The sequence below is a fragment of the Zychaea mexicana genome (assembly GCF_025766255.1).
Source record: "Zychaea mexicana strain RSA 1403 chromosome Unknown BDB00scaffold_19, whole genome shotgun sequence".
In the NCBI taxonomy this organism is placed as follows: domain Eukaryota; kingdom Fungi; phylum Mucoromycota; class Mucoromycetes; order Mucorales; family Lichtheimiaceae; genus Zychaea; species Zychaea mexicana.
Window position 1 is genome coordinate 73,502 of NW_026516682.1, and position 24,575 is coordinate 98,076.

The window sequence follows — 24,575 nt, forward strand, 5'->3', positions numbered from 1 at the left end:
AAATTCATATGGCAGCGGCAAGAACAGGAACAACAACAAGAATGAGTATGCCAAAGAGTATGATCATGGCCATGATGACGATCACATCAAGTTTCATTATTATACGGAGCCGGTACAAGCACCCACAACCTCACCTGAAGTTCCGGTCGTGACGGAAATGGTGATTATAGACACGACGTACACTGAATACCTTACTGCTGGTGTCGCTATTCCGTACGCCGGCATCCCTCCTCCAGCTGGCGTCAGTTCTAGCCCAGTAAATCAACGTCTATATAAAGCATTGGATCAATGCTCCTGGGACGGGCGTGACAACGTTACTCAAACGGTTTGTATATTACGGACAAAGGCACAGCGAGAAAGAAAAGCGCTAAGCTCATAAGATGTTATGATGCCTCAGGTTCGATATTTTAACGGCGTAGTATTTGGCGACTACGATACACAAACACCACAACTTATCAACGGACCCTTGGCTGTAAACGGTGATTTCACGGGTGGCGATTTTACAGTTAATTCGCACCAAGCCTACACCTGCAGTGATTTGAACACAGATTCGCTCTACAGTTATGGCCTGGTAGTCGATGGTACAACAACTGTGAATAATGCCAGGGTACATGGTGCCGTGTTTTTAAATGGTGGCGGCTCAGTAGACAATGTGAATACGGTGGACATAGGCTGCCCTTTAATTGAGGGTAGTACGGAAAACTTTGACTTTTATGCCATGCGACGAGCTTATCTTTTGGCCAGCGAGGAACTTGCAAGTATGCCTCCCAATACCGTACTTACTGATCGCAAGACTTTATTGATTGACAACTCTGCTGCTGCTGCAGAAGGGACTGAAAATTATCACGTACTTGCATTCAATACTTGCACCGCTGTCGATGGTGCATGTGAGATATGGCCAACTCAAATGTCGTATCCCGGAAATATGCTTTTTGGCGTTGGAACTTGGAATGGTTTAGCCAATGGACGAGTGTTTCCACTTGACAAGACCTACGCTTTCAATGTAAGCTGACTATATAAAGCACCACTTCTGGTACAAGTCTCACTAGGACCTATACTAAACATACCCTATTCCGCATATTTTTTTCCACACAACAGATACCTGTAGATGATGGTGCTACTATCACTATTTCAACAAACCGTCCACATGCAGCTGGATTAAATGCTTGTCGCACTATTTACAATTTTTACCCAGTCGATGCTGATGGCAATTACAAACCCGATGGCTCGTTTACTTTACGAAGAGAAACAGGAGGTGAATTCCAAGGCCTGATTCTCGCTCCACTTGGTAAGTAACTAAAGAAGATCGCTCATTACTTTAATAGCGAATGTTAACTTTCTCAATTGTTTCCACTTCCACCTATTATTATCCGTGTTTAAATAAACAGGCCACATTGAGGACGGCCCCACAGGAGCTTTTGCCGGTCAAGTTGTTGGCCAGTATTATGGACAAAATGGCAGCAATAGCGGTTCCCTTCGAGATTTCAGTCAAACTGGCTGTGATGAGCACTTTACCGGTTGCTTGCCATTAATTGCTGTTGATGTCATCGACCCGGATGAAGGTATCACTATTGACAGCAGTGATTCAGGTGAAGAAACTTTGTCCAGGTGAGTCATCTAATCTTAAATTTAACATTAAATATATAATAACATCTCCTACCACTGCTCCTCAATTTTTTCAAAGCACTCCAACCGAAGGGCCAAACATGGCGACGGTTACGCTCACCGAAACAGGCGTAATCACCACTACCGTCGAAGTGACTTTAACCCCGTTGACAGTCGATCAAGTTACTCCATCTCACATTACAGAAACAGAACTTACTACTCGGGTTCTGACGGAAACCGACATATCAGTCACAGTTATAACGGAGACGCAAGGATCCTTGGGCACCATTACAAGCTATTCAGATACAACCACGACTACTACCACTGATGTGGAGATTACCACAACTACTGAAGTTTCGACGAATTTGTCCGAGGCAACAGTTACAGAGATATATGATCGATTGATTCCCACTACAACAACCGAGACGGAGACAATAGTAGTAGAAAGTGGTACTACTGTCGCGGAAATCGGTGGCAATAGTGTTCCATCAGAGACAAGGGAGGGAATAATCGCTACCAATGTAGTCACGCTTACCCGTGTCGAAATCTCCACCGAGACATTAACGCCTACTGAAGCCCATACAGTTACCGTACATGAACAATCTGCTTTACAAAACAGTGCCAAGACTGTTACCATAATCGAAGCACAGCCAACAACCATAATGCAAGGCACCGAAACTGTTTACATACCTTTCCAAGTGCCTGCTGGTTGGAAAGGTAATCTTGTTACTGAAAATGACCGTCATGACGAACGATATCATAAGGGAGAAAGAGGTGGTCGACGCCAACATTATCATGGAAAGAAACACTGGGAGAAGAGTGGTGGTGATGATGGAAAATGGTTGTATGAGAAGCAGCACCACAACCATAAAAATTACCACTAGGGATGATGTTCTGCTACTGCATTCTCCTAAAAATTAAAATTATCAAATTAAGTAGCTAACATGTGGTGTTCACTCCTCTTGATTGTTCGAATCGGCATCGTCCGCACGAAAGTGGTGTTTAATAGTTAACACTTTCACGCATGACACCGAAAGCTTTTTTATACAAAAAGTAGATCGCGTCATTTTTGTAGGGGTGAAGGGACTGTCGCGTCTAAAAATTCCCAAGTGTAAGCTACTTAATTGTCAATTACAAAGTAATTTGCAACTTCCGGTATTAGAAGAAGCAAGGTTCGATTTCCAATCGTAATCTTTGTTGCATAATTCAACGATTAATCTTCCATGCGAATAAAAAATTAATTCAATAAAGATGTCTTTACACTTACCGAGGAGGAGAATTTGACTGGATAACTTCGTTTTGCGTACGGGGGTGTCGACTGCACTGACTCTTACCGACGCGCATCCGTCTCTTACCGCCTTTTACTGTTAAACTCAAAGTTGCGGTCACATAGAATGTTACTCATTAGCAAAAGGACACAGTAGCTAATAAATCGACGGATGTATATGATGTTGCTTCTAATGTACAAACTATACGCTTAACATAGTCTTAGGAGCCTTGAAGAATGTAAGTATTTTCCATGCGCAACATGCACAGTGGATTATAATATACAAGTCCCCGAAGCTAGGAATGCTGTACTTTCCATAGAAAGATTAAAATATATAAAGAGATAACAAAAAGAAGCTTTTGAAGCCGATATTTCTCCTATCTATATCATTATCATTCTTCGTTCGCATGACCCGTAACTACCGTCATTCGAAACTATGTTGCGCAGTTGCTGCCATCAGTAGCGCCTATCTTCTAGTGTTATCCAGTAACCAACTTGTCGGTGTTGAAGCATCTCATTACAACAACAACGAGAAGAAAAATAAATATTATCTTGATGATTACTACGACGCCTATGATTACGATAAGGACAAAGACGATGACAGAAAGCATCTAAACGATCATATTGCCTACCACTATTACACAGTACCTGTAGAAACACCTACGTCAGTTGAAGTCCCTCCTTCAGTTGAAACTGCTTGGGTGACCACCAACATCGACGCGACCTATACGCAGACAATCACCGTTCCCGGGCGAAACGAAGCTCCTGGTAACGATACGGAACAACGGCTCAACAAAGCCCTGGATCAGTGCACATGGGATGGGTCCGATAATATTACGCGGACGGTACGTGAAAAGAAGATTTCTTATCATGTCTCCTTCGCTCATTCAACACCAGTAAAAGAGCTCAAGTAAAATACTTATACGATTTTATGTATAGATTCGATACTTTAACGTCATCGTATTCGGTGACTACAACGCACAAAATGCGCAAGAAATCTGGGGTCCTCTAGGCGTTGACGGCAACTTGTTGGGCACCGACTTTGATTTGAACACCCATTACCCCAGTAGCGTTTGCTCTGATCTGGATACCAACCCACTCCGCAATTATGGTCTTGTTGTGCATGGCGCAGTAGACATTACCAACGACGCTTTAGTACACGGTGCAGGTTTTCTGGATGGCGGCGGCACGACAGATCACGTTAGTGTAGTCGAACCAGGCTGTCCACTCAATGAAGGAACCACCGGACAGTTCGATTTTGGCGCCATGCACAATGCATATCTTGTGGCAAGCGAAGAATTAGCAAGCTTTCCGCCAAATATGGTGCTTGACCCATCCGATCAGCTAACGATCGACGAAAGCAACTCTGTCGCAGCAGGAACTGAGAATTACTATGTTATGGCGCTCGACACATGTACTGTCTTTGATGGCAGCTGTGCAGACTTGTGGCCAGATCGAATGTCGTATCCAGACCGTATACTTTTGGGCAGTGGGAACTGGAACGGTCTCGCTAACGGAAGAGTGTTTCCGACGGACAAAACTATCGTCCTCAATGTAATAAGCTGTTTTGTTTTAAATTTAATGCACCGTCTTGCATCTTTTGCTCTAACTACTAATAACATCCATTCTGGCGGCGCTTTTTTTATGATGTATTCATTAGATCCCTGTGGATAACGGTGCTACCATTTACGTCAGAACACGCCGTCCACATGCGGGCGGATTCAACGCTTGCCGTACCATCTTTAACTTTTATCCTGTGGATAGCGATGGCAATTATGAACCAAATGGCTCATTTACACTCCATCGAGAGAACGATGGCGAACTGCAGGGAATGATCCTTGCTCCACTTGGTAAGTAAGAGGAGTGGCATAGAAATGGTACGACTCACTGAACACTAATACTGAAAACATTATTCATAGGTCATATCGAAGACGCCCCCACAGGAACATTTGCTGGACAAGTGATTGGACTAGACTACTACTGGCAAGATGGAAACAGCGGTCTTATCAGAGACTTTAGCGCAACAGGATGTGATATTAATTACACCGGATGCCTGCCGCTTGTTCCAAACGAAGAAGTGATTGAAATTTGGTGAGTCATCAGAGCCCTATGGCTTTCTCTTGTCTATGCACATGACACCAGCAATAGACCAAGTAATCAAGTTAAAATAACCCCTATCATTGCCCTCAGCACTACAACATTAGTGACATCAACGATCGACACAGCAACAACAACCGAAACAACAACCGAAACTGAAGTAGGCACGACCACAACTACAGCAGCAACAACGGAGACGCAAACGGAGACATCGATCACAACGACTACAGAAACGCAAGGATCGATTGGAACCATCACAGTGCTCACAAACACAGATACGACAACAACCACCAACCTTGTTGTATCCACGGAAACGGGTGTGACTACAACGACTGAAACTGTGGGTAATGAAGGAGGAGTGACAACAATCACTGAAACGAGTGAGCATACTACGACAACGACACAGACAATTCCAGGCGAAGAACCATCCGTAGACGATAGAGATTTCACTCGAACAACGGTGACCACCGTGCAGACCGCAACAGTATCTATACCACTCACCACCATCCATGATCTTTCCACGGTGACGACAACCGAACAGCATACCGTTACAGAGAACGGCGGTAGAGAGACTGTGTACATACCCATCAAAGTGCCAGTGTGGGAAGATGACTACGACAAAAATGACCATGGCGGAGGCAGTCATCATTACGGCAAAGAAAAAGATCGTCATTGGCACAAGAGTGGCTGGAAAAAGCACAGTGACAAGGGCGGCGAGAAGAAATGGTCTCACAAGAAGGACTATGATTAAATAGATATTTGGATAATGTGTAAAACTTTCTCTCTTAGTAGCTTATACAAACGTTCTTTATAGCACCAAATAAATAGAAGGACTTTGCTTAATGACTAAAACCGAGAGGCACATTGTTCTATGGCTTTACGTGATCAATCTAAATCATTAAAAAGAGTTTTAATGTCAAAGTATAATGGCACACAAGCGAAGCTAAACAAATCGCAGGGCTCAGCGATAGCCCTATTTGAATAAGTTATGGCGCTAAGCAATTTTTCACATTGTTCTAACGAAAATAATAAGCATTAGAGAAAAATCAAAACTTACATTCTCCTGTGTGTTTAAACATGGCAAGTCAGACTTTAGAAATCAGTAAAGCAAAATCATCACTGAATGAGCAAGGACGATTCGTTGCCAATAGCGTATCAACAGCAGACCTTGCATCATATATACATACTGACAACAATACGGGTGGATGTTTGATTACTGTTCCTTTTTCAAAAAGCAGCAAAAAACACCATAAAACTATCAGACAACAACCGCCATTAAAGAACGGTCATTATTAACTTGTTGACAACAAACGCCATCATACATATGTTGCTTACAAAACTAATTTTCTATAAATATTCAGGACTTTTAACTAGTTCTTTATTTTTCCCATACACACTTTCTATCGCTTCTCCGAAGCTACTTTAGCATCTCGTTCAAGACTAAGTATAACTGCTATGCCGATTTGGACTGAAAGTGACAGACGAATAGTTCTGAAAGCTAAGCGCGATCATCCTCGTTGGAGCTGGGACGCTATTGCAAAACTCGTTCAGGATGACATTCACTCTGGGTCAGCATGTCAACAGATGTGGAAGAGGCATGCCAAAGACAGGGTAAATACCTAAGCAGAGTGAGCCGAAAAAAAAAGGGAAGGGCACGGTGATCAGTAAACTTTTTCTTAATAACAATTGTAATATTACTTTGAATAGCCTCCTCCAACGCCATTGGGACTAGCAGAGCGTCGAGCGATAGCCAAGATGCGAGAAAGCGATCCACCTACCCCTTGGGAAGACGTTGCCGAAAAGGTCCAATTTTCAGTAAAGATCTGCCAAGTGTTCTACAAGTACCATGTAACCGATAAAGAGATTGAACGAGGCCGCCAAGAAGCCCAAAGCACGGCCATTCGTCAAGCAAAAGCGGAAGCAAAGGCAGCAGAAGCCAAAGCGGCTAAAGAAATGGAAGAAGCAAAAAAGAGATCATCTGTGGTATTATCGTACCCGGTGGTTAAATCGAAGGGTCCGACGAAAATAACAGCAGCAAGTCGAGCATATCAAAGATGGACCGATGACGAAGAAAAGCAGTTGCTCAAACATGTCCATGAATTTACTGCTGCTACTGTTGCAAAAAACTTGAAAAAGAAGAAGCAACAGCAACAGGATAATACCGATTGGGAAGAAATTGGCAAAAAGCTCAAACGGAGCGAAGGCGCATGTGAAGCCAAGTATAAGCAGTTGACTCTAAAATATAAAAAGAATGAAATACGGGGCTGAGCATTTATATATCAATCTCTTTGCTTTTGATCTATGTACAGATATCATGCGTAATGAAGAAACGGTCCACTCTATATTATTCTATATACAAAAGAGATGAGATAAAGCAGACTTACTGTAGTATTAAATAAATAAGTGGAAAAGTTCGCATGACACTTTCACAGTCTTTGAGCTATTATCAAAATAGCGAAGAATGCTCCAAGTTCTTGTGGTTGTTTTGGTACGGAGAAAACAAAAATACTCTCTATAATCTATGACAGAAAGGAAGCGGATAGTGGTCTTCATTTAAAATGGCAGCACGTTCTTTGTTGGATGATACATCTTTCGACAGGGCTTTATGCAGACTTGTGTAAGAATGGAATACGTCGTAGCCAAGGGAAAAGAGGCTTTTATTTGCTAATGTGATATTCTGCTATACGTGCTACAGGTGCACGCATGGTCCATGTTCACCTGAGGACCTTCTACGAAACTGCTGATAGCAGTTATAGCATGATCACAATACGTGCTACCGTCACGCGGTTGATGAAGATAGTAACAGAGTGTACCGTTGCCAATAAAGGATAATGCGTATGTAGCTCATTGTATAACCATAGTACAAAGGCACCATATAACTGTGAAGATATGGATCGCACACATTAATAATAGAGAGCAGTTAGCAAGTAGTACATGGATTCCTGCATGGGCTTTTTCCCATTAAATGCTAGTTTACTATAGTGAGAGCACCGCCTGGAAGCACACTACCTTATGTTCTTGTTAACTGCATCACTCGCAATTTAAACAATGGAGTCGTCGCTGGTATGTGTGTCCAGAAAGCACCAACCGTGCACTCTTTTCTTTCTCTGTCACACTACTGATACGCATATTACAGGTCGTTGTACTATTAAAGAAATTCCAATGAGCCATCTGATGATTATTTATTTATCATAGTTGACATCATGCTTCACCATCGCCACGTTTTTTAAGAACAGTTATAGCTGTAACATTTAATTTATGTCTCCACATCGCCTCTCAGTGCACGTAGTTTTGCAATAGCATTACGCTCTCCAGAAAAAGAGTCGAGGAATGTTTTTGTGCTGTTTTGTAAAGCAATTCAGTGGGACCGAGGTGCCCAGAATAAAAATAAGGTCACTTTCTCGGTACATACTAACATACTTTCTCTTTCCCTCTCTATCTCCCCATGCCATCTCATGGGATTGTCACCCCACTGGTATCATAAGTTATAGAGAAAAAGCATTACTTACATACCATACTGTTTGTCTAGCGAGGTTCATGTTTTCATATAATGCATACTATCATTACTGGTACTCAAAGTTCCTTGCTAACCATGCCATTACACCCAAGAACAAGCAGAACTAACATAGTAATGACCTATCAATTGTGTACATTGGACCTAGCGGGTATATCCATGTCAACGATTCATGTTGCTACGGGATTTATGAGGTTAAACAACAATTGCCGAGTTATAATAGATGAAAGGTAGGACAAGAAACCATCCATCGTTCCTGTGCATAAGAAGAATTGAGCTGCCGAAAGGCCCTTCTTTTTCTCTCTCTCCCCCACCCCCTCCTCCTTGGCTTCCTTTTTTTTTCACAACACGTGTTCTCTCTCTTTCTTTCTGTTTTTTTTATTCCTTTTGAAGAAGAGGGAAGAGAGAGAGAAACTAGTGTCTACCCACAACATTCCTTCCTTTTCTAATTCTTTGTTAAAGCACAGTTGATTTACTCCTTTTCTTTGCTTTGCCCAATTGCAATTCTAACGCACTGGTGTGAATATTTCCCGTTTGGTTTTTATGTCAAGACAATGGCAAGCACAACAGCAACAACAACAATAGCGGTAGAACGACAGCAGCAGCATTCACCATTAGTAGTAATACCCTCGGGATCGCCCAGCAACAACAATAACAAGAACAACATTCCAGTCCTTCCCAATGAATTGCTCCTACAAGTGATCAACTTTACACATACGACGGATCGCGTGGTTTATCTATTTGTCTCACGGTTCACGTACAGTCTGGTCAGCCCGTCAGTGTATCGAAAAGCTGTGTTTCCAGACAACACATCCATGACAGACATTATCCAGTTTTGCCACAAGTACGGTCAATCGCTCGAGACGATCAAACTGCCTCAGGGACGATACTACTCGGATATCTTTTTCTCGCTCTTGTTCAACAAACTGTGCCCTCGCTTGACATTTTTGCAATCAAGCATGACACCCAAACAAGTCCAGCGGTATCGTAAACCAACCATGACGTTCATGTTGACACATATTCCCACATCATTGTCAGCCGATTTGTACACTAATTTCATTCATCATAATACCCATCAACATCATCATCAGCAACAACAACAACAACAACAACAACAGCCTCTTCATCATCATCAGAACAACGGCGACAATCACCAACATCACCATCATCATATCAATCACAATGACGAAGAAGAATTTAATGACAACGACAATGACTTTGATATGAGCGACGAGATATTACCACTGGATTGCTGTTCGTCGTGCTTGATATTCCCAACGAACAACACTATGGATGGGGAGGAAGGAGAGCATGATGGTCACCAAGTGGACCGATCCACCATGATGCACATTTCACATTATTTTCATCATCCAGGTGCCTTACGAAACGGTATATTACCGACGTATGGAGACGAGTTATTATCATTGACATTGAATCGGTACGATGTATTGACGGCGTCAGTTGCCAAGATGATTATTGCGAAATGTCCTCGGCTGAGGTACTTGGTTGCACCGGTGGTCAAGGCCGAAGGATTATGGATGATGCTGCGTTGGTGCGATACGTTGACGACGGTCATTGTGGGTCTGCAGGCGGATGAAGATCATGACGATCATGTGTTTTTCAATGATACTGAAAATGAAAAGGCTGTGGCGACTATTGCACACTATAAGCGAGTGTGGTGCGTGCACGCACATGTTGAATTTGCTGCTCATCACGCATGGCACATTGGCATTATTCCCAGAAAGTGATAACAATAAGCTTGCTGTCAGCTTTACTTTGGCTTGCTACTCGTAGATCTGCCCCCCCCCCCTTCCCTCCTTCTTTTTACCCCTCACGATTCCCCATACAACATACTTTTTTTAGCACTGAAAACATACAAACCCGTAGCCCCCTGAACCATTTCCAAAAAAAAAATATTACACTCTTGAATGATGTATATTTGCTTTTTCCTTTTTACCCCACCTCTTTTGCCACTTGTTTTATGAGCATTTTCGTGGTTTGTTTTTTATTTTGTTTATTTATGATCATTCCTTCACTTTTCCTTAGATGAATCAAAAATAATCGTTTGGTTTTACACATTTATTAACCAGAAAAAGCAAATGTTTTGGTCGATGTGACATTATGTTGTATGAAGGAGTACTTAGTACTCCTAGAACGTTTATCGACTAGATGTTAATAAGCCTATTGTTTCTCAACGAGATAGGCGATTCCAGTAGCTTTAATCACTCCATCCTTGATAGCAGACGCTTCTTGCGCAATGATGGCTTCCACAATAGCTTCTCCCATAGGCGTATCTTGCAAACTATGACAAGTAATTCCACAACAGCCATGAGTATCTTGAACCCATCCAAACACATAGCACATACGATTATTTTGAATACACAATTAAAAAAAACTTACCCGAGGAAAACGAAAGCACTCTGCAAGAATGGATTACGCGCAGCCTTGACAACAGACTCATTGCCATTACCAAATGCTTTGGCAAAGGACGAAATCATAGCTTCGTGGCTCGACATTTGCTTCCCTTGAAGACCGTGTTTGAAAAGCTTCTTGGCGCTGTCTTTATTGAAAATTAAAGCCCAGCGCTCCAAAGGCGAACCAGACGTTGGATCGATCATTTGGTCCCATTTAGCTAGGTAAGTCTCGCTCTTGATGGGTGGTCGCGAAATGTGGTTTCCGATTTTCAACAAGTCGAGACGGTTGAAGAAAAACCGGGCAGTAGGTTCGTCAATCGCTTCCGGATTGAATTCTTCAGCAACAACAATGCCACCTTTTTTAAGGAAACGATGAGCTTGTACGACAGTCTATATAAGATGTGTGTGAGAGAAAATAGCAGGGCGACAGAGCGTATCCAAAGCCCTCCTCAACAATTTCCACACGTACCTCATCCAAAGGTTCGCAGTGATGGAGTGACTTTGTAAACAGAATCACATCAAAATGCTCACGATATTGCTCAAGATCCATTTCCAAGATCGTCGTGGCAAGGTATTTGACAGCTGCATTATGGTTCGCACAGACCTGGATATCCTCTTCGGAGGGGTCAATGGCTGTAATGTCAATACGGTCCTTGAGTTGATCCTTCAACAAGGCTGAGAAATGGCCCGGTCTACCATCGATCATAAAAGACAATTGCTATACCAATTAGTACTGATAATATAGGTTGCATTACATTTTATAAAGTTCTGCTTTTTGGCTTTACCCGCAACCAACTTCAAGAGCTTTGATCTGGTTGGTATAACCACGCGATTCCAATAGGCCCTATTATTATTGTTATCACCACAGAATAGACAAGAAATGAAAAAAAAAGATGGATTAATTGAAAGATACAACACGACGACGGCTGATGAGTGGTATCATATTTACTGTGCAATAAGCGAGGAAAGGCTTGTGCTGGATGTATCTGATTGAGTTCATGATTGTTATTTTTTTGACCCTTCCCATTTATGTCCATTTATATGTGAATTCGCGCATTGACCTGCACGCCTTGGCTACTGCAATGGATTTATCCGAGATCCCTTGCATGACCGAAACTTTCAGGTGCTCAACACAAAAGTAGGTGCCGTTTGCCATCATTCAGTTTACTGTTACTGCTGTCCATAACAGAAATAATTTCTCGCGTGATCAAAAATTTTTACACATGATCTGGAAAATTTTTCCCAACTGCTGGTAAAGGTCTGTGATTTCTACGAGACGCTAAGCTTTAGGTACTACTGCCCTTTGGATGTGTTGATATTACATTATCAGATTTTGTCCACAGTATCAGAATGAGAGAAACAAGTCGTACAAGACTAGGTCATCTTACATTGTGAGCCGTAGCTTCATTTCTGCTGCCATCGTGTGAGTACTACACTGTTGAACAACAAAATTACCCAACACTCTACTGCTTATATATCAATGCTACTTTTACAATGATTCGTTCTCTGTATATCAAAGAGAAGGTATAATATTAGCAGCTTATGAAGCACGATAAATCGTACGTAGAATATACAAGTAGAATGGGCCAGACAGAGAGTCGTTTAGCGCAATAGGATGGTAAATTGATTTAGCCGACTATGTGGTAGTTCAACCTCGATGGTTAACACTTTGTAGGAAGAGTTAATGCCGTCGGCACAAAGAAGCAATCGCAGTAGTAAAAGCATATGAACCCCTATACACTTGACGCTACCACATAGCATTTTGCCACATGGTTTTTAAAATTTGCTCTGTCAGCACAAGGATCCCAAACTTATCAACAATGCTTTGAAAGAGCAAGTGTGCGCAAACGAAATGGGTCAGCTAAAGCATCGAGTACAGCAATGATAATCAATATCTAACTTATACAGTAGGTGTGTTATAGATAACCGTTGCTATTGCTATGCTGATTGAACTTGACAACAAACTTCTTCTTTAACGTATAGATACACCATCGATTACAGTGAGTACGTTTGAATTGTTAGCATGTCATTACTGTCAAGAGTACATTTCGTGCTTTTGTATGTCCATCAAAAGAATCATTTTTTCTTCTCAGGCAACTTGTGATATCTATCAAACAAAACGTAGATTTGGGTTGTTTAACTCATTATAACATTGACGTTATTCCTATCAGACAACACAAAGTTAAACTTCATGTAAAGCTATCGCTTGATGAAAAACAAAACACACTTCTGACTAGCAATATCTAATTACATCATCATCTGCCCCAAAATGGTGGCAAGTGAAATTTTGCATAACGACTGCACGATAACTCCCTTTTTTTTTACTCTTTCAGATAATCGATTTTGACACCACACCATGGCTGATGCACCAAAGAAAAGCAAAGGCAAACTCATATTCAAGGGTGATAAAGAACACAAGTAACATTAAAATTCCAGAAACACAAACACTAATATTAGGTAATAGCTAAAGATGAATGCCTTAATCTAATTATTGCCATTCTAAATCTAGAAAGAAAAAGAGAAAGCGACCTGAAGCGAAAGATCAAGGTCACGAAGGTGGCGGCTCGGACGAAGGTAACTTATCTTTCATTACACACTTTTTGATCAGCACGGATGCTATGCGATTATACTAGCCTCGAATAAAAGAGTATTGAATTATTTAAAATATAATGTAGGCTGGGTACGTGCCGATGAACTCGATGATCTCGTTGGACCACTCTTTATTACACACCCAAGCGATCCACCCATTTGTTTTACTGTTGACGATGACGATCGACTCTTGGCTTATCCGATACCAGAACAAAGTCAAACCGAACCACTTATTGTCAACCAAGTATTTGTGGGTGCGCGACTGATAGGAACATCCAATACGTTCACGTTTAAATCCAGTAATGGCAAATACTTGAGCAGCGACAAATTTGGTGTGGTGTCGGCAGATCGTGAAGCTATCAGTGGATTGGAGGAATGGGAACCTACCCTCACAGAAGCTGGCTTTGCGTTCAAGAATACACATGGCAAATTTTTGATGGCGGATGAAATTGCTGGAGGAGGTTAGCATCCAATGTATATCGAGAGAGAGAGAGAGACAGGGAGAGCAATAAGGTGGGCTAAAAAAAGAAATGGTTTACTAGGCTTTAAAATTCGAGCGGATTCCGAGGATGTGGGATTCTGCGAAACGTTCCGTATCTATTGTCAGGCACGATTCAAACTCAAGGCAAAGCGCGACAAGAAGAAATCGAAAAAAGAGGGTTCCTCTACCAACGAGTTGGAGAATGTGTAAGCTGCTGTGCTATATAAAGATATATATCGAATGCATGCGTACACAAAGCTAACACAAATTTTCACATCATTAGTAAACGATATCAATCCTGGGGAGGTGGCCGTCTACACATGTCACGCGAGGATAAACGAAAACTGAAAGAGGCCCGAGAAGAAGGACGTGTTGCCGAAGCTATGCTGGATCGTAGAGCCAAGGTCAAATCTGATCGATACTGTAAATAAAAGATTTGTGGAACGAAAACGAAAGGATTGAACAAAAACCTTAAAGTTTACCGGGCAATTTCTGGTGTGTAAAGAAAAAAGGGCCATTTTTCCCTTCATCCGAAAAGGCCCTCTTTTTGCTTTTCTACTTCTTTCTTTTCTTCAAAACCCTTTTTTTTTGTGTGAATGGCTAAACTGGCGTGCTTGGATGATTATGAGACGTTGGCCCGCCAGAAGATGGCAGGTGGCGAATTTGGATTTTACTGCACTGGCGCCGAAAACGAAGTGACCTTACGTCGTAACCGTGAGGCATACGATCGGTGCGTACAATTTGATACTACACCACGTTACATATCGTCCTTGGCCACGCCAAGTGCATGAAATAGAAATCCTAACGCATAACATCATCATCATCCTATGACTGCATCCAAAGTCTGCTTATTCGACCCAAAGTCTTGATCGATGTATCCAAAGTGAACACGTCCGTTACAATTCAAGGCCACACACTCGCGTCCCCCATATGCGTAGCTCCAACGTCCTTGCATGGCATGGCCCATCATGAGGGCGAAAAGGCTACTGCTAGAGGTACCTTTTTTTTTTCTTGGCCTGGAACTGGGCTGTGGCAACTAAAAGTTTGACTGACAAAGTGCATGACTAACGCGTGTGAATATATAATCTGTGTCATATTTATAGCATGCGCATCGCTCAACACTTGCTACTGCATTTCGAGTTACAGCAACTATTCCATGGAGGAAGCTGCTGCTGCTTCTGCTAGCGTCGATGAGGACGCCCTTCGATGGTTTCAGTTGTATGTGGAACAGGACCGCAAGCTGACTGAACAGCTCGTGCGTAAGTGCGAAAAGGCGGGTTATAAAGCACTCGTGCTTACGGTGGATCGACCTGTGCTCGGCCGTCGACTTCAGGAAGTCAGGTATATTACAGCAATCGTGTTGTTTCAATACAATGGATTATACTCTTCCAGGAGATATCCTGTTACTGAATGTACTTGTGGGCAATATATACACCGCGTTCGTAGATCGGGATTCAAGTTGCCCAAGCATCTGAGATTTGGAAACTTTGAAGATCGGGAGCATGATGGATATTTCGGATATGATGTGGATGCTTCACTCAACTGGGACGATGTAGCATGGCTGAAAAATTTTACCAAGCTGCCCATCATTATCAAGGGTATCATGCGTGCAGATGATGCAGCGTTAGCAGTACGCCATGGTGTCGCCGGTATCATTGTTTCCAACCATGGTGGTCGACAACTCGACACATGTCCTGCTACAGCATGTATACACCAATGTCTCTCTCTCTTTTTCGCCCGACACATATGACTAACAACCTGCTTTATATAGATTGAGGCACTACCAGAAGTTGTTAAAGCATGCCGAAATACCAATGTAGACGTGTATGTGGATGGAGGTATCCGCAGAGGAAGCGATGTCTTTAAAGCACTAGCATTGGGCGCGAAAGCTGTATTCTTAGGAAGACCGATTATCTATGGATTAGTGCATCAGGTAAACATGAGTAGCAATCATTTTCAGAAGAGTCCGCTAACATCACTTTTAATTCATAGGGTGAGGAAGGAGTGAAGCAAGTTTTGACGCGTATCCAAAAGGATTTTGAAGCCACCATGGCCCTGTCTGGCAAGTATTTCCCCCCTCTTCTATATTTCTCTTTCGGCCTGCCACTAAAACCATTTTTCGCTCCATGATAGGCTGCACAAGCATAGATCAGATTGATTTGGACAAGGTGATTCCAGCAGAAGAGATGTCATTTTCGCGTATATTAGCTAGAATGTAATAACAATAAACAAGTAATTTTTTTACAAAAAGCAAGAAGAAGCAATTATAAGAACCAGGAGATGAACGAGTTCTAGAGTGAGAGGAAAAGGGGAATTATGAATCGGATTTACAGGTAAGATGGAGAAGGGAGGGAGATTTCTTTTTTTTTCTCTGGTAGTGTATGCCCCCCTGTTTTTAGCGTACACTGCGATCATCTGTCTTGCACCATGCACCGTCTGCTCTCTGCACAAACCCAGCAATGAAATTGGCAATATCTAAATAGCACCCCTCTTCTTCGCCATTACCATAAAGTCGGCGAGCTTTCACCAGGGATTGTAAGATTAATACCGATTTTGGATCACCCGAAGCAACGACAGTGGAACCACACGAATCCCAAGAAAGTTGTTGTTGTTGTTGTTGTTCTGAATGAACATAACGCGCATCATAGTGGGAGGTAGGAGGACGCGTGGGTCGACCTTGGACAATAAACGTACACAAGGTGGCTAAGAATTGTAACCGTACGAGCTTTTTGTTGTTGTATTGCTTTTCAAATCGTTCCATGAGATACTGGATCGCTAATGCAGACGCAAGCAGCTGTCCTCCGCCGAGAAACCAGTCCAGACGATGCGCTTGTTTTGTACAAGGAATCAATCGAGCTGCCAAGGTAACTAGGTCTTGTAGTCGGACCTGGGTTGCATTCTGACGCATATACATGCCAAGCAGCGACTGCTGGCTTTTGATCAATACTTTGAGCGCAGAATGGAACGTGTTGGTGCCGTCCATGCGTCCGCCAAATCTGGGGTCCGCTGCTATCATATCAAACAACAAACTTTCGTGATCCATGGTTGTTGTTGTTGTTGTTGACAATCGTCGTTGTCTTTCATTGCTGCTGTGATCTTCTTCTTCTTCTTCATCATCGACGTTTAATAATGATGCCACATCAACAAACGTCGTTGCTAGATAAGCAAGGCCTTGCGTGACAACATCGGGCATGTCGTATTCGAGCCCGAATGCCATATGCACGATTGGTTGCAGCTGGGACCCAATTGAACTAGATAGCGGGCTGTCGAAGAAATACTGTTGTACGACTTGATCCATGCCGTATTCTTCAATTTTACGTTGGAAAAAAGTTAGATACGGACGATAATATCTATGTATACAGTAGATGTGAAGACCGTCAATAATAATGTTTTTTTTGCAAATAGTAACCAAAAAAAAAGTTCATTGTTTTGTTGTTGGTTCCTTACTTTGGATCCCCTAAATGTTCCAGCCACGAATCGTCCGTAAGGACACGTTGTTCAATCGACGTTTGTAACAATGGCACAAGATCAGGATACACCTTGTAGTATCCATTAATAAGTTGAGCTTGATTGGCTATCAATGAAAGGTGATGTGAGTTTGTTGACATCTTTTGTCTCTATCTCTCTCTCTCTCTCTCTCTCTCTCCAAAACACTTGTATAGAAGAAAAGCACTTACCACCCAATTCATGGAGTGCAACAAGTACACGCGCCAAAAGATTCGGATGATCACGGTGTTCCATGTGATAAACAGTATGGTGATCCTGGATAAGCTGATGGAGCAAGGAACGTGGGATCGCTAGTGTGGTTTCATCTTTTGTGTTTTGCTGTTGTTGTTGTTTGTCTTCGTAGATGGTGGCGGTGGTAGGAGCAGGCCAACCACAAAAGGCAGTAGCAACCGATTGGGCAGTGCTTGACATGATGTGGTTAGAAGTAAGAAAGAAGAACAAAGGGTGGGGTTGAGAAAAGGATGGGTTAAATATAATGGTTCTGGGGGAAGGGCATAATAATTTATCATATTGTTTTGATGTGGAAGGGGTTGAGGTAAAAGATTCATACATATCATCGGGAGGGGTGGGGGAGAAAGGGCTGATGATAATGCTGATCCCTTGCTCCCCACAGCTACTTCTCATAGATAGGGACAGGGCTAGTAAATGATAAGCATGATAACCTATGCGTGGTGATAATAAAAAGATTCTTTCCTCGGCGAATTAATCTTCCAGTATGCTATAATAGTGTATGGGTTATTTCTTTCTTCTGTTTACTCTTCTGTCTCTGTTAGTGCATGACACAGCTTTTAGTGGATATGAAATTCGTAACACATGCAGTGCGTCTTTCTAGACGCCTGTTTTAGTTTGCTGTTGAGTTTTATGTATATGTGCGTAAATGTTTAATAAGCTACTTTGTTTGGTTCCTATTGCTGCTATTTGGGCTCTCCAGCCAACTGAAATTGTAAGATGGATGGATGGCGTACTATCTGCTGCGGTTTCGAATGACACACACACCCTTGTTTTATAACAAACCCTGCCCCTTCTTTTCTTTGATTTCTGATGCATCTGCACACCACGCAGAAAAACTCACAATGCACGGCATTTGTTGAGATCTGTACTTCTTTTTTGAGTTATTGGAAGAAAATTTTTTTCCATGTGCGTTTATCCCTTCCATCGATTGGCCAGTGTTCGGGATCTACAGGTGTGGAGTTTTATGCTAAAGATTCGTAAACAAAACATTTGTATCCGCAGTATGCACAATCACAACAGCGATCCTACTAGTAGCGGGAATGATGGTGCATTTGAGAATATAAATAGAAATGGTGACCTATTTTAATAGTTTGAACGATGGATGATAATACATACACTGTTTCTTTTTATGTTTCTTTCTTCATATGGCATACAATGTTAACACAAAGCACTGCATCGCTGTATGTGTAAATATGAATGAGAGAAAAAGAGCGAGATCCTATTCGAAATACTGAAAGGAAAAAAAAGAGTAGTGATGTAACAGAGTATAATAAGGGGCTTAGTTTCCTGACTTTCACTGCTGCTAAATATAATTACTGAAAAGAATAGTTGGAAAAAAAAAAAAGAAAAAATGATGGGTGTAATGATGGCGACGAGAAGGCGTTTTCTTTTGAAGGTTTGCGAAGGGGGGGGTGGAAATGCCGCCTTGAAGCTTAAAAGAAACGTATCTTAACACGACCCTGATGGCGACCACACGCCTGCAGGACCACTGGGTACATCACCGTATGACCACCACTTGGCTGTCCATACTTGACCTTGATGGATCGCCTTGCTTCCACCAACATAAGTCTTTGATTGAGACCAGGGCTCGATGCTGTCACAGTTCTTATCCTGATGAGGAATGGTGTTGGAGGCGTCTCCTCCTACTGGATTGACGTTTTGAAAAACGGTTGTTGTAACCACAATTGCTGCTGTTGGCACTTGGTTAGTAGCAGTCGGTGGTGGTGGTGACTTTATAGTGATTGTTTCCAATGCTGGAGTTGAGGAGGCCTTTCCTGACGACCGACTGCTGCTGCTGCTACCATTGGCAGAAGATGACGGTGGACCATGGTCACTATTAACTGCTGCGGCGATACTGTTGTTGTCTTCACAGGCGCTTACTAAATCGTAGAGTATATGTACGCTTTAGTGATCGTTCGGAAATATATTAAAGTCCTTCAAGTTGCATAGCATGATAATTTTACCTGGAGCCCATTCACCCATTGGATTAGCAGTTGGCTCGGAACCTGCCGACCATTTTGCCTTCATTATAGGAGATTTTTTTCATAGACAGAATGAGTGGAGTTGACTAGATAAATTCCCTTTGTTACTCATACTTTACCTCCCAGATGTAACTACACAATATTAGAGTTATTGTGATTAGAAACATTGTGAGATACTTGTACTGGAAATTTACAGATTAATAGGCGGTTCACTTACCCTCTAAAAGATCAAGAATAAAAGGTAGAGAGAAATTTTGTTAGTATCGCAGAAACATGTGTATATCTATCGCTCTGTTGATTGAAATTTGAGTAAAAAGGATAACTTACTTGTGTGAAACGCGATTGCCCGTCGTGTATGTTCGACCTGAATCAGACCAAGCAGGCGCATCGCAAGGAGGATAGGCGAATGCTGAAGGGTCACACGAGGCACCCTCTTTGAGAATATCCTTGATATTTTGATCCAATCGGTTGTTTCCATAAGCCTGTGAAGTATCTACATGTATTTGTTGTTGTATTTAGCACAAATATGTGTATATAAAGATAACACATGCAGATATACCAGAGGGCAAATCAAGATGAATTACCCCAGAACATAACACCACCAAAGCTTGGGAACGAGCTGCGGGTCTCTGTGGTAATTTTCTGTAAAGTGTCCAGTGACACATAGCCGCTGCCTGCAGCCGTGCTACTGGCAGGTGCACCAATGTATACCTTTACATCGGGATTGGGAGACACGTGTCGGGCCCAATAGTCCCACATGCCAAAGTTCCAATTCCTTGCCTGACCATATGTCTGTAATCCACATGGATTGTTATCTAAGCCCACGGGTTAGTGGTGACAAATAAGGGTTCAATTACAGGGTTCAGTCATGTAAAAACAAAAAAAGGGCCCATTCTCTCTCATGTGTGATATATCACATGGATTCAAGAAAAGATGGAAAGAGGAGAAGCTTACAAAACTGGACGTATACAGCATCCACAGGAAATTGGTCAAGCGTGGTCTGCAAGTTGGCATCTGGGTACACACATTGTGGAGCAGCTGTCACGTAGTATTTTTTATCGGCTGCATCAAAGTATGACTTTAGCTTTTGTAGAAACGCAGGATAATCTAAAAGGAAAAAAGCAGGGTATACACAATGAAATATGAGATGAAATGACCACATATGATATTCTTGTATTTCCTTTTCTCACTCACGAGCAGCTCCTCCGTTTTCAATATCGAGATCGATGCTGTTGTCGTAGCAAATGATGTTTTGTTTGTTTGTTTCGTTTTGTTGTGTGAGAGAAAAGAAAAAGAAACAAAAGAGATTCTCCCCCTACCACCCCCTTCCTTCATATGACACCATCATTCATCCCACTGACCCGTCCAGAATAGCATTTCCAAAAGGTCGTGTGTTGGAGGATCCGCCTAAAAGGTCATTCCAAAGGGTATCGGCAAAGCCTATGGCCTGTTCATCTGATTGAAACCCTGCACCGGCGGTGGCTCCTCCCAAGGACAATGTGAGCGCCTTGCCTTTTGATTGGCAGTACTTGATATCATCTTGGATGCCAGCTGTGCAGTTGGCCAAATCAGTGCCGGGAAATGTGGCGTTATCATAGCGATTGCATTCCTACGAAGATCCACACAGTAAAAGTGTTGTATGAGGGGCGGTGTTATTTTAATCATTATTATTTTTTGGTGCGAATATGTATAATGGAAAATGTAGAAGGCGACGACATGAACAGCAGTTGTGCGATTTCCTTACATCAGCCAAATTGATCGTAGGTTTGCCGCCCTTACTAAAAAAGTTCGTCAAGAATGCAATCGGAAACATATCAGTCGCGCCTTCATCGCAGTAAAACCGTAATGGTTTTTGCCATCCGTCACGGTCATTAGGATATGCTGCACCGTATGAGTTTTGGCCCCAATCTATAATGACAAAAAAAAAGTCAAGACGAACGTGCTTGAGTTTATTATTACATAGAAGAAGAAATTTGTACTAGTAGTATACTTGATGCTGTGCCTGAAGAAAGAAAGGAGGGGGGCCAACTTACATGTAACGAGATTATCATTGCATGCATTCTACGCATACGGTGGCAAATGTTAGTTATTGATCTCATTATTCATAGCACGCATGTTATACATTACATCGAATGCAAGGGCTGTGGTTGCAGTCCATGCTGCTATCATGGATAGTAAAGTCAAGAGTTGCAGAGCTCGATGGGTCATTGTTGCCAGTAAAAAAGGAACCTGTGCAAGTTGTTGAAGAAGAAGAAGAAAAGAGTCGAAAGAAGGGAAAGATAGAGAGAGAAAAAGATGACGAGAGATGGCACTAGTAAGTCGCGCACCCTTTTATAAATTCTCAGGGCAACAAGACCATTGTTCACACTCAAAGAAAGAGAAAGAGAGAGACGTGACCTCATCATCGTCATCTCAACCAGATTAAAGTTGTGTTTGTGAACGGGTCCGACCAACGGCATCGAATAGCATCAAACGGCATCATAAGGCATAAACGGCATGAAACGGCATTTTGTATCTGTGGGATGTCTAGCCACTAGAACTCTACACTTGTTTCAATAACGCACCATTGGCGCGCGCTAGTACTTGTGTGTGCCTGCTTTTATATTCGGGAAATATCTTCTTTATGAAATTTTCGAATCAACGGTCTTATTAGTAGCAACGCAATTGTTGGCATGGCTGTTTACTGCTTATCAGGGACAGTTGATCATGCATGTATGCAACATAAGAATGTGATTGTGCGTTTTGATAAGCAAAAATTCTTTGGACTGGAGTTACATGCAATATAATTGACATCGACGTTGCACAAAGCACTAGTTAGGCAATATTCCCACCTTTCTCTATGACCCTCTGCCACATCCAGCGGCTTCTTTGAGAGCCTATTGCTGTTTGCTTGGGGGCTGACTGCTGCTGCCCTACATTAAACCGACCTCCCTCCCTCCCCAACCTCCTTTCTCTTTTTTTTCTCTGTTCTGTTCATTGTTGCTTTGTTTTTTTAGTTAATGTTTCGACCCTTAATACACATCATTGAACGGTTTTCACCGACACGATCCTCCCGAGCATTCATAAACTGTCTGCGGATGGTTTGGATTCTCGCATTATTACATGGCGAATATTATGTCTTTTGGAAAGCAGCTCGGCGATGTGCCCCCTGGCCAAGTACCACCGACAACGCTGCCATCGGTAACGCTGCATCAGGGAGCGTAAGTTTGTTTTTTTGTTTGTTTTATGCCATCAAAAACCTAAAAACGAAACAATGAGATTCTGTGTACTGATACCAACACAATAACCAGGCACTCGATCGTATGCTCCTTATTGGCGATCCTCAATTGACAGACGCGTATTCCTATGACCGTCCAGGAATAGTGCTTCGTATATCCGAATTTTATAGCGATCTCTATATGCATCGCAACTACCGACATTTGAACCGTCAATTGAATCCACAAGCGCAGTTATTCATGGGTGATCTCATGGACGGTGGCCGAGAATGGAATGATGTCGGGTGAGTCCTCTTTCTATAATTACAAAGATAAAAGAGGGAAAAGCAAAAAGCGACCGGTCAATCGTAATGTTTTTAAACTTTTGATGCACAAAAGATACCAAAAGCAAGTAACACGCTTCAGACGCTTATTTCACTCTACAAAACCACAATTCTTCATGGCCGGTAACCACGATATCGGTTTCGGCAATGGGATCAAGAAGAATATACTCGAACGCTTCGAAAACGAATTCGGACCGACATCCTACACGTTCAACATTTCAGAATACTCGATCGTGGTATTAGACACCGTATCACTCAGTGCTACCAACGATGACCTACCTAGCAAACAAAGCGCTTTGGATCTATTGGACCGCCATTTACCACCACATCCTCGCATCCTGTTTACACATGTACCGTTGTATCGACCACCCACCGCTTCATGTGGACCGGATCGACAACAGTATAAAAAAGGCATCCGCCAGGGCCGTGGATACCAGTACCAAAATCTAGTCGGCGAACGCTTGTCGCAACAGATCCTTGAACGCGTCAATCCTGTCGCTGTATTTTCGGGCGACGATCATGATTATTGTGTCGTCAATCATCGATATAACAGTCAACAGTTTACTGAAACATTGGAAATGACGATACCGACTTTTAGTATGGCACAAGGCTTGAAATACCCAGGCGTAGTTTTGCTCGATTTAACCCCAACGAAGCACCAAAAAGCGGACAGCACACAACAACAAGAAGAAGGAGGAGGAGGAGAACCAGGACAGGATTATTTTGCTACAAAGCTATGCTGGTTACCAGATCAAATTGCCATCTTTATTGGTTATGCGTGTTTACTGGTTGTATCCGTCTCGGGGTTGGCTTTGATGCATCTTTCAAGATGGTTGAGATTACGGAAACAGCGCGGATTTGGCAAAAGTTATGATGAAGATGCTACGCCTACATTGCCAGCACCTTCTGTCATGGCTCCACGACCCTCACCCATTAGAAGAACATTGTCCATGTTGGCCAAGGATATATCCGATGTGGCCTCCGTGGGTGTTCTGACATACCTTGCATGTATAATGCTATTGTAAAATTTCCATCTTCCTCTACCCCTTTTCTCTCCTCTATTGACATGCACACTCTCTATCTCTCTCTCTTTTTTTTTACACGTCTAGCATATTGTGTATAAATAGTAATCCTTTTCACGTTCCCATGTTTTCTTCTGGAAAACGGAAATATCAAAATCATTCCCACAACACTTTTTCAAAGTTTAAATTGACAATCACGTCAACGGTTTTGTTATTTGCTTTTTTTTATTATTATTATTATCATTAAGATTGTGGTTTTTGAATGCTGTTTTAACTTGATTGTTGGATGAATGGATGCGGAAAAATCGTTTGGACGAGAGTGTGTGTG

The 24,575-nt window shown here is 42.3% G+C and overlaps 10 protein-coding genes across 10 annotated transcripts; 7 read left to right on the top strand and 3 right to left on the bottom strand.

Moving 5' to 3' along the window:
* The first annotated feature begins 2,262 nt into the window (after nucleotides 1-2,262).
* Nucleotides 2,263-2,515, top strand: BDB00DRAFT_812610 (uncharacterized protein). The gene has a single exon (XM_053122702.1). It carries the CDS (start codon nucleotides 2,268-2,270, stop codon nucleotides 2,487-2,489), a length of 222 nt encoding a protein of 73 aa, XP_052981865.1. The 5' UTR covers nucleotides 2,263-2,267; the 3' UTR covers nucleotides 2,490-2,515.
* Nucleotides 2,516-3,279: 764 nt separating this feature from the next.
* BDB00DRAFT_897273 (uncharacterized protein) lies at nucleotides 3,280-5,720 on the top strand (the record flags this gene model as incomplete). The annotated part of the gene is made up of 5 exons (XM_053128521.1): nucleotides 3,280-3,717; nucleotides 3,812-4,426; nucleotides 4,533-4,722; nucleotides 4,792-4,963; nucleotides 5,015-5,720. The coding sequence occupies 5 exons, from the start codon at nucleotides 3,280-3,282 to the stop codon at nucleotides 5,718-5,720; spliced, it is 2,121 nt and encodes a 706-aa protein (XP_052981866.1).
* A 592-nt stretch (nucleotides 5,721-6,312) lies between these two features.
* On the top strand, nucleotides 6,313-7,566 carry BDB00DRAFT_812614 (uncharacterized protein). Its single transcript, XM_053122703.1, has 2 exons — nucleotides 6,313-6,580; nucleotides 6,677-7,566. The coding sequence occupies exons 1-2, from the start codon at nucleotides 6,425-6,427 to the stop codon at nucleotides 7,235-7,237; spliced, it is 717 nt and encodes a 238-aa protein (XP_052981867.1). The 5' UTR covers nucleotides 6,313-6,424; the 3' UTR covers nucleotides 7,238-7,566.
* Nucleotides 7,567-9,955: 2,389 nt separating this feature from the next.
* Nucleotides 9,956-10,599, top strand: BDB00DRAFT_206629 (uncharacterized protein). The gene has a single exon (XM_053116457.1). It carries the CDS (start codon nucleotides 10,201-10,203, stop codon nucleotides 10,531-10,533), a length of 333 nt encoding a protein of 110 aa, XP_052981868.1. The 5' UTR covers nucleotides 9,956-10,200; the 3' UTR covers nucleotides 10,534-10,599.
* A 65-nt stretch (nucleotides 10,600-10,664) lies between these two features.
* On the bottom strand, nucleotides 10,665-11,897 carry BDB00DRAFT_786137 (S-adenosyl-L-methionine-dependent methyltransferase; the record flags this gene model as incomplete). The annotated part of the gene is made up of 5 exons (XM_053120584.1): nucleotides 10,665-10,785; nucleotides 10,884-11,287; nucleotides 11,367-11,589; nucleotides 11,683-11,741; nucleotides 11,847-11,897. 5 exons carry the CDS (start codon nucleotides 11,895-11,897, stop codon nucleotides 10,665-10,667), a joined length of 858 nt encoding a protein of 285 aa, XP_052981869.1.
* A 1,120-nt stretch (nucleotides 11,898-13,017) lies between these two features.
* Nucleotides 13,018-14,465, top strand: BDB00DRAFT_206647 (FRG1-like family-domain-containing protein). Its single transcript, XM_053116458.1, has 5 exons — nucleotides 13,018-13,315; nucleotides 13,407-13,471; nucleotides 13,573-13,947; nucleotides 14,029-14,173; nucleotides 14,251-14,465. The coding sequence occupies exons 1-5, from the start codon at nucleotides 13,254-13,256 to the stop codon at nucleotides 14,396-14,398; spliced, it is 795 nt and encodes a 264-aa protein (XP_052981870.1). The 5' UTR covers nucleotides 13,018-13,253; the 3' UTR covers nucleotides 14,399-14,465.
* Nucleotide 14,466: 1 nt separating this feature from the next.
* BDB00DRAFT_206697 (FMN-dependent dehydrogenase) lies at nucleotides 14,467-16,230 on the top strand. The gene is made up of 5 exons (XM_053116459.1): nucleotides 14,467-14,697; nucleotides 14,811-14,962; nucleotides 15,071-15,669; nucleotides 15,739-15,900; nucleotides 15,960-16,230. Exons 1-5 carry the CDS (start codon nucleotides 14,564-14,566, stop codon nucleotides 16,095-16,097), a joined length of 1,185 nt encoding a protein of 394 aa, XP_052981871.1. The 5' UTR covers nucleotides 14,467-14,563; the 3' UTR covers nucleotides 16,098-16,230.
* Nucleotides 16,231-16,362: 132 nt separating this feature from the next.
* On the bottom strand, nucleotides 16,363-17,927 carry BDB00DRAFT_927243 (uncharacterized protein; the record flags this gene model as incomplete). Its single annotated transcript, XM_053128873.1, has 3 exons — nucleotides 17,645-17,927; nucleotides 17,415-17,541; nucleotides 16,363-17,317 (listed from the first exon to the last, which is right to left on the bottom strand). The coding sequence occupies exons 1-3, from the start codon at nucleotides 17,883-17,885 to the stop codon at nucleotides 16,363-16,365; spliced, it is 1,323 nt and encodes a 440-aa protein (XP_052981872.1). The 5' UTR covers nucleotides 17,886-17,927.
* Nucleotides 17,928-19,074: 1,147 nt separating this feature from the next.
* On the bottom strand, nucleotides 19,075-21,895 carry BDB00DRAFT_897280 (class III chitinase; the record flags this gene model as incomplete). Its single annotated transcript, XM_053128522.1, has 12 exons — nucleotides 19,075-19,585; nucleotides 19,670-19,727; nucleotides 19,807-19,819; nucleotides 19,905-19,907; nucleotides 20,015-20,180; nucleotides 20,272-20,502; nucleotides 20,642-20,794; nucleotides 20,882-20,916; nucleotides 21,049-21,296; nucleotides 21,432-21,595; nucleotides 21,721-21,748; nucleotides 21,815-21,895. 12 exons carry the CDS (start codon nucleotides 21,893-21,895, stop codon nucleotides 19,155-19,157), a joined length of 1,611 nt encoding a protein of 536 aa, XP_052981873.1. The 3' UTR covers nucleotides 19,075-19,154.
* Nucleotides 21,896-22,801: 906 nt separating this feature from the next.
* On the top strand, nucleotides 22,802-24,250 carry BDB00DRAFT_870160 (Metallo-dependent phosphatase-like protein; the record flags this gene model as incomplete). The annotated part of the gene is made up of 3 exons (XM_053126674.1): nucleotides 22,802-22,867; nucleotides 22,978-23,186; nucleotides 23,281-24,250. The coding sequence occupies 3 exons, from the start codon at nucleotides 22,802-22,804 to the stop codon at nucleotides 24,248-24,250; spliced, it is 1,245 nt and encodes a 414-aa protein (XP_052981874.1).
* Between the last annotated feature and the right edge of the window lie 325 nt (nucleotides 24,251-24,575).

What these genes read in the sequence shown, in the direction of transcription:
- BDB00DRAFT_812610 (XM_053122702.1), top strand. Translation starts at nt 2,268, where the DNA reads ATGCAAGGCACCGAAACTGTTTACATACCTTTCCAAGTGCCTGCTGGT.
- BDB00DRAFT_812614 (XM_053122703.1), top strand. Translation starts at nt 6,425, where the DNA reads ATGCCGATTTGGACTGAAAGTGACAGACGAATAGTTCTGAAAGCTAAG. An exon ending in AGAGGCATGCCAAAGACAGG is followed by an intron (nt 6,581 to 6,676) that starts GTAAATACCTAA and finishes TACTTTGAATAG; the next exon opens with CCTCCTCCAACGCCATTGGG.
- BDB00DRAFT_206629 (XM_053116457.1), top strand. Translation starts at nt 10,201, where the DNA reads ATGGCACATTGGCATTATTCCCAGAAAGTGATAACAATAAGCTTGCTG.
- BDB00DRAFT_206647 (XM_053116458.1), top strand. Translation starts at nt 13,254, where the DNA reads ATGGCTGATGCACCAAAGAAAAGCAAAGGCAAACTCATATTCAAGGGT. An exon ending in AGGTGGCGGCTCGGACGAAG is followed by an intron (nt 13,472 to 13,572) that starts GTAACTTATCTT and finishes AATATAATGTAG; the next exon opens with GCTGGGTACGTGCCGATGAA. An exon ending in GGATGAAATTGCTGGAGGAG is followed by an intron (nt 13,948 to 14,028) that starts GTTAGCATCCAA and finishes ATGGTTTACTAG; the next exon opens with GCTTTAAAATTCGAGCGGAT.
- BDB00DRAFT_206697 (XM_053116459.1), top strand. Translation starts at nt 14,564, where the DNA reads ATGGCTAAACTGGCGTGCTTGGATGATTATGAGACGTTGGCCCGCCAG. An exon ending in CGAAAAGGCTACTGCTAGAG is followed by an intron (nt 14,963 to 15,070) that starts GTACCTTTTTTT and finishes TCATATTTATAG; the next exon opens with CATGCGCATCGCTCAACACT. An exon ending in TCGACACATGTCCTGCTACA is followed by an intron (nt 15,670 to 15,738) that starts GCATGTATACAC and finishes TGCTTTATATAG; the next exon opens with ATTGAGGCACTACCAGAAGT.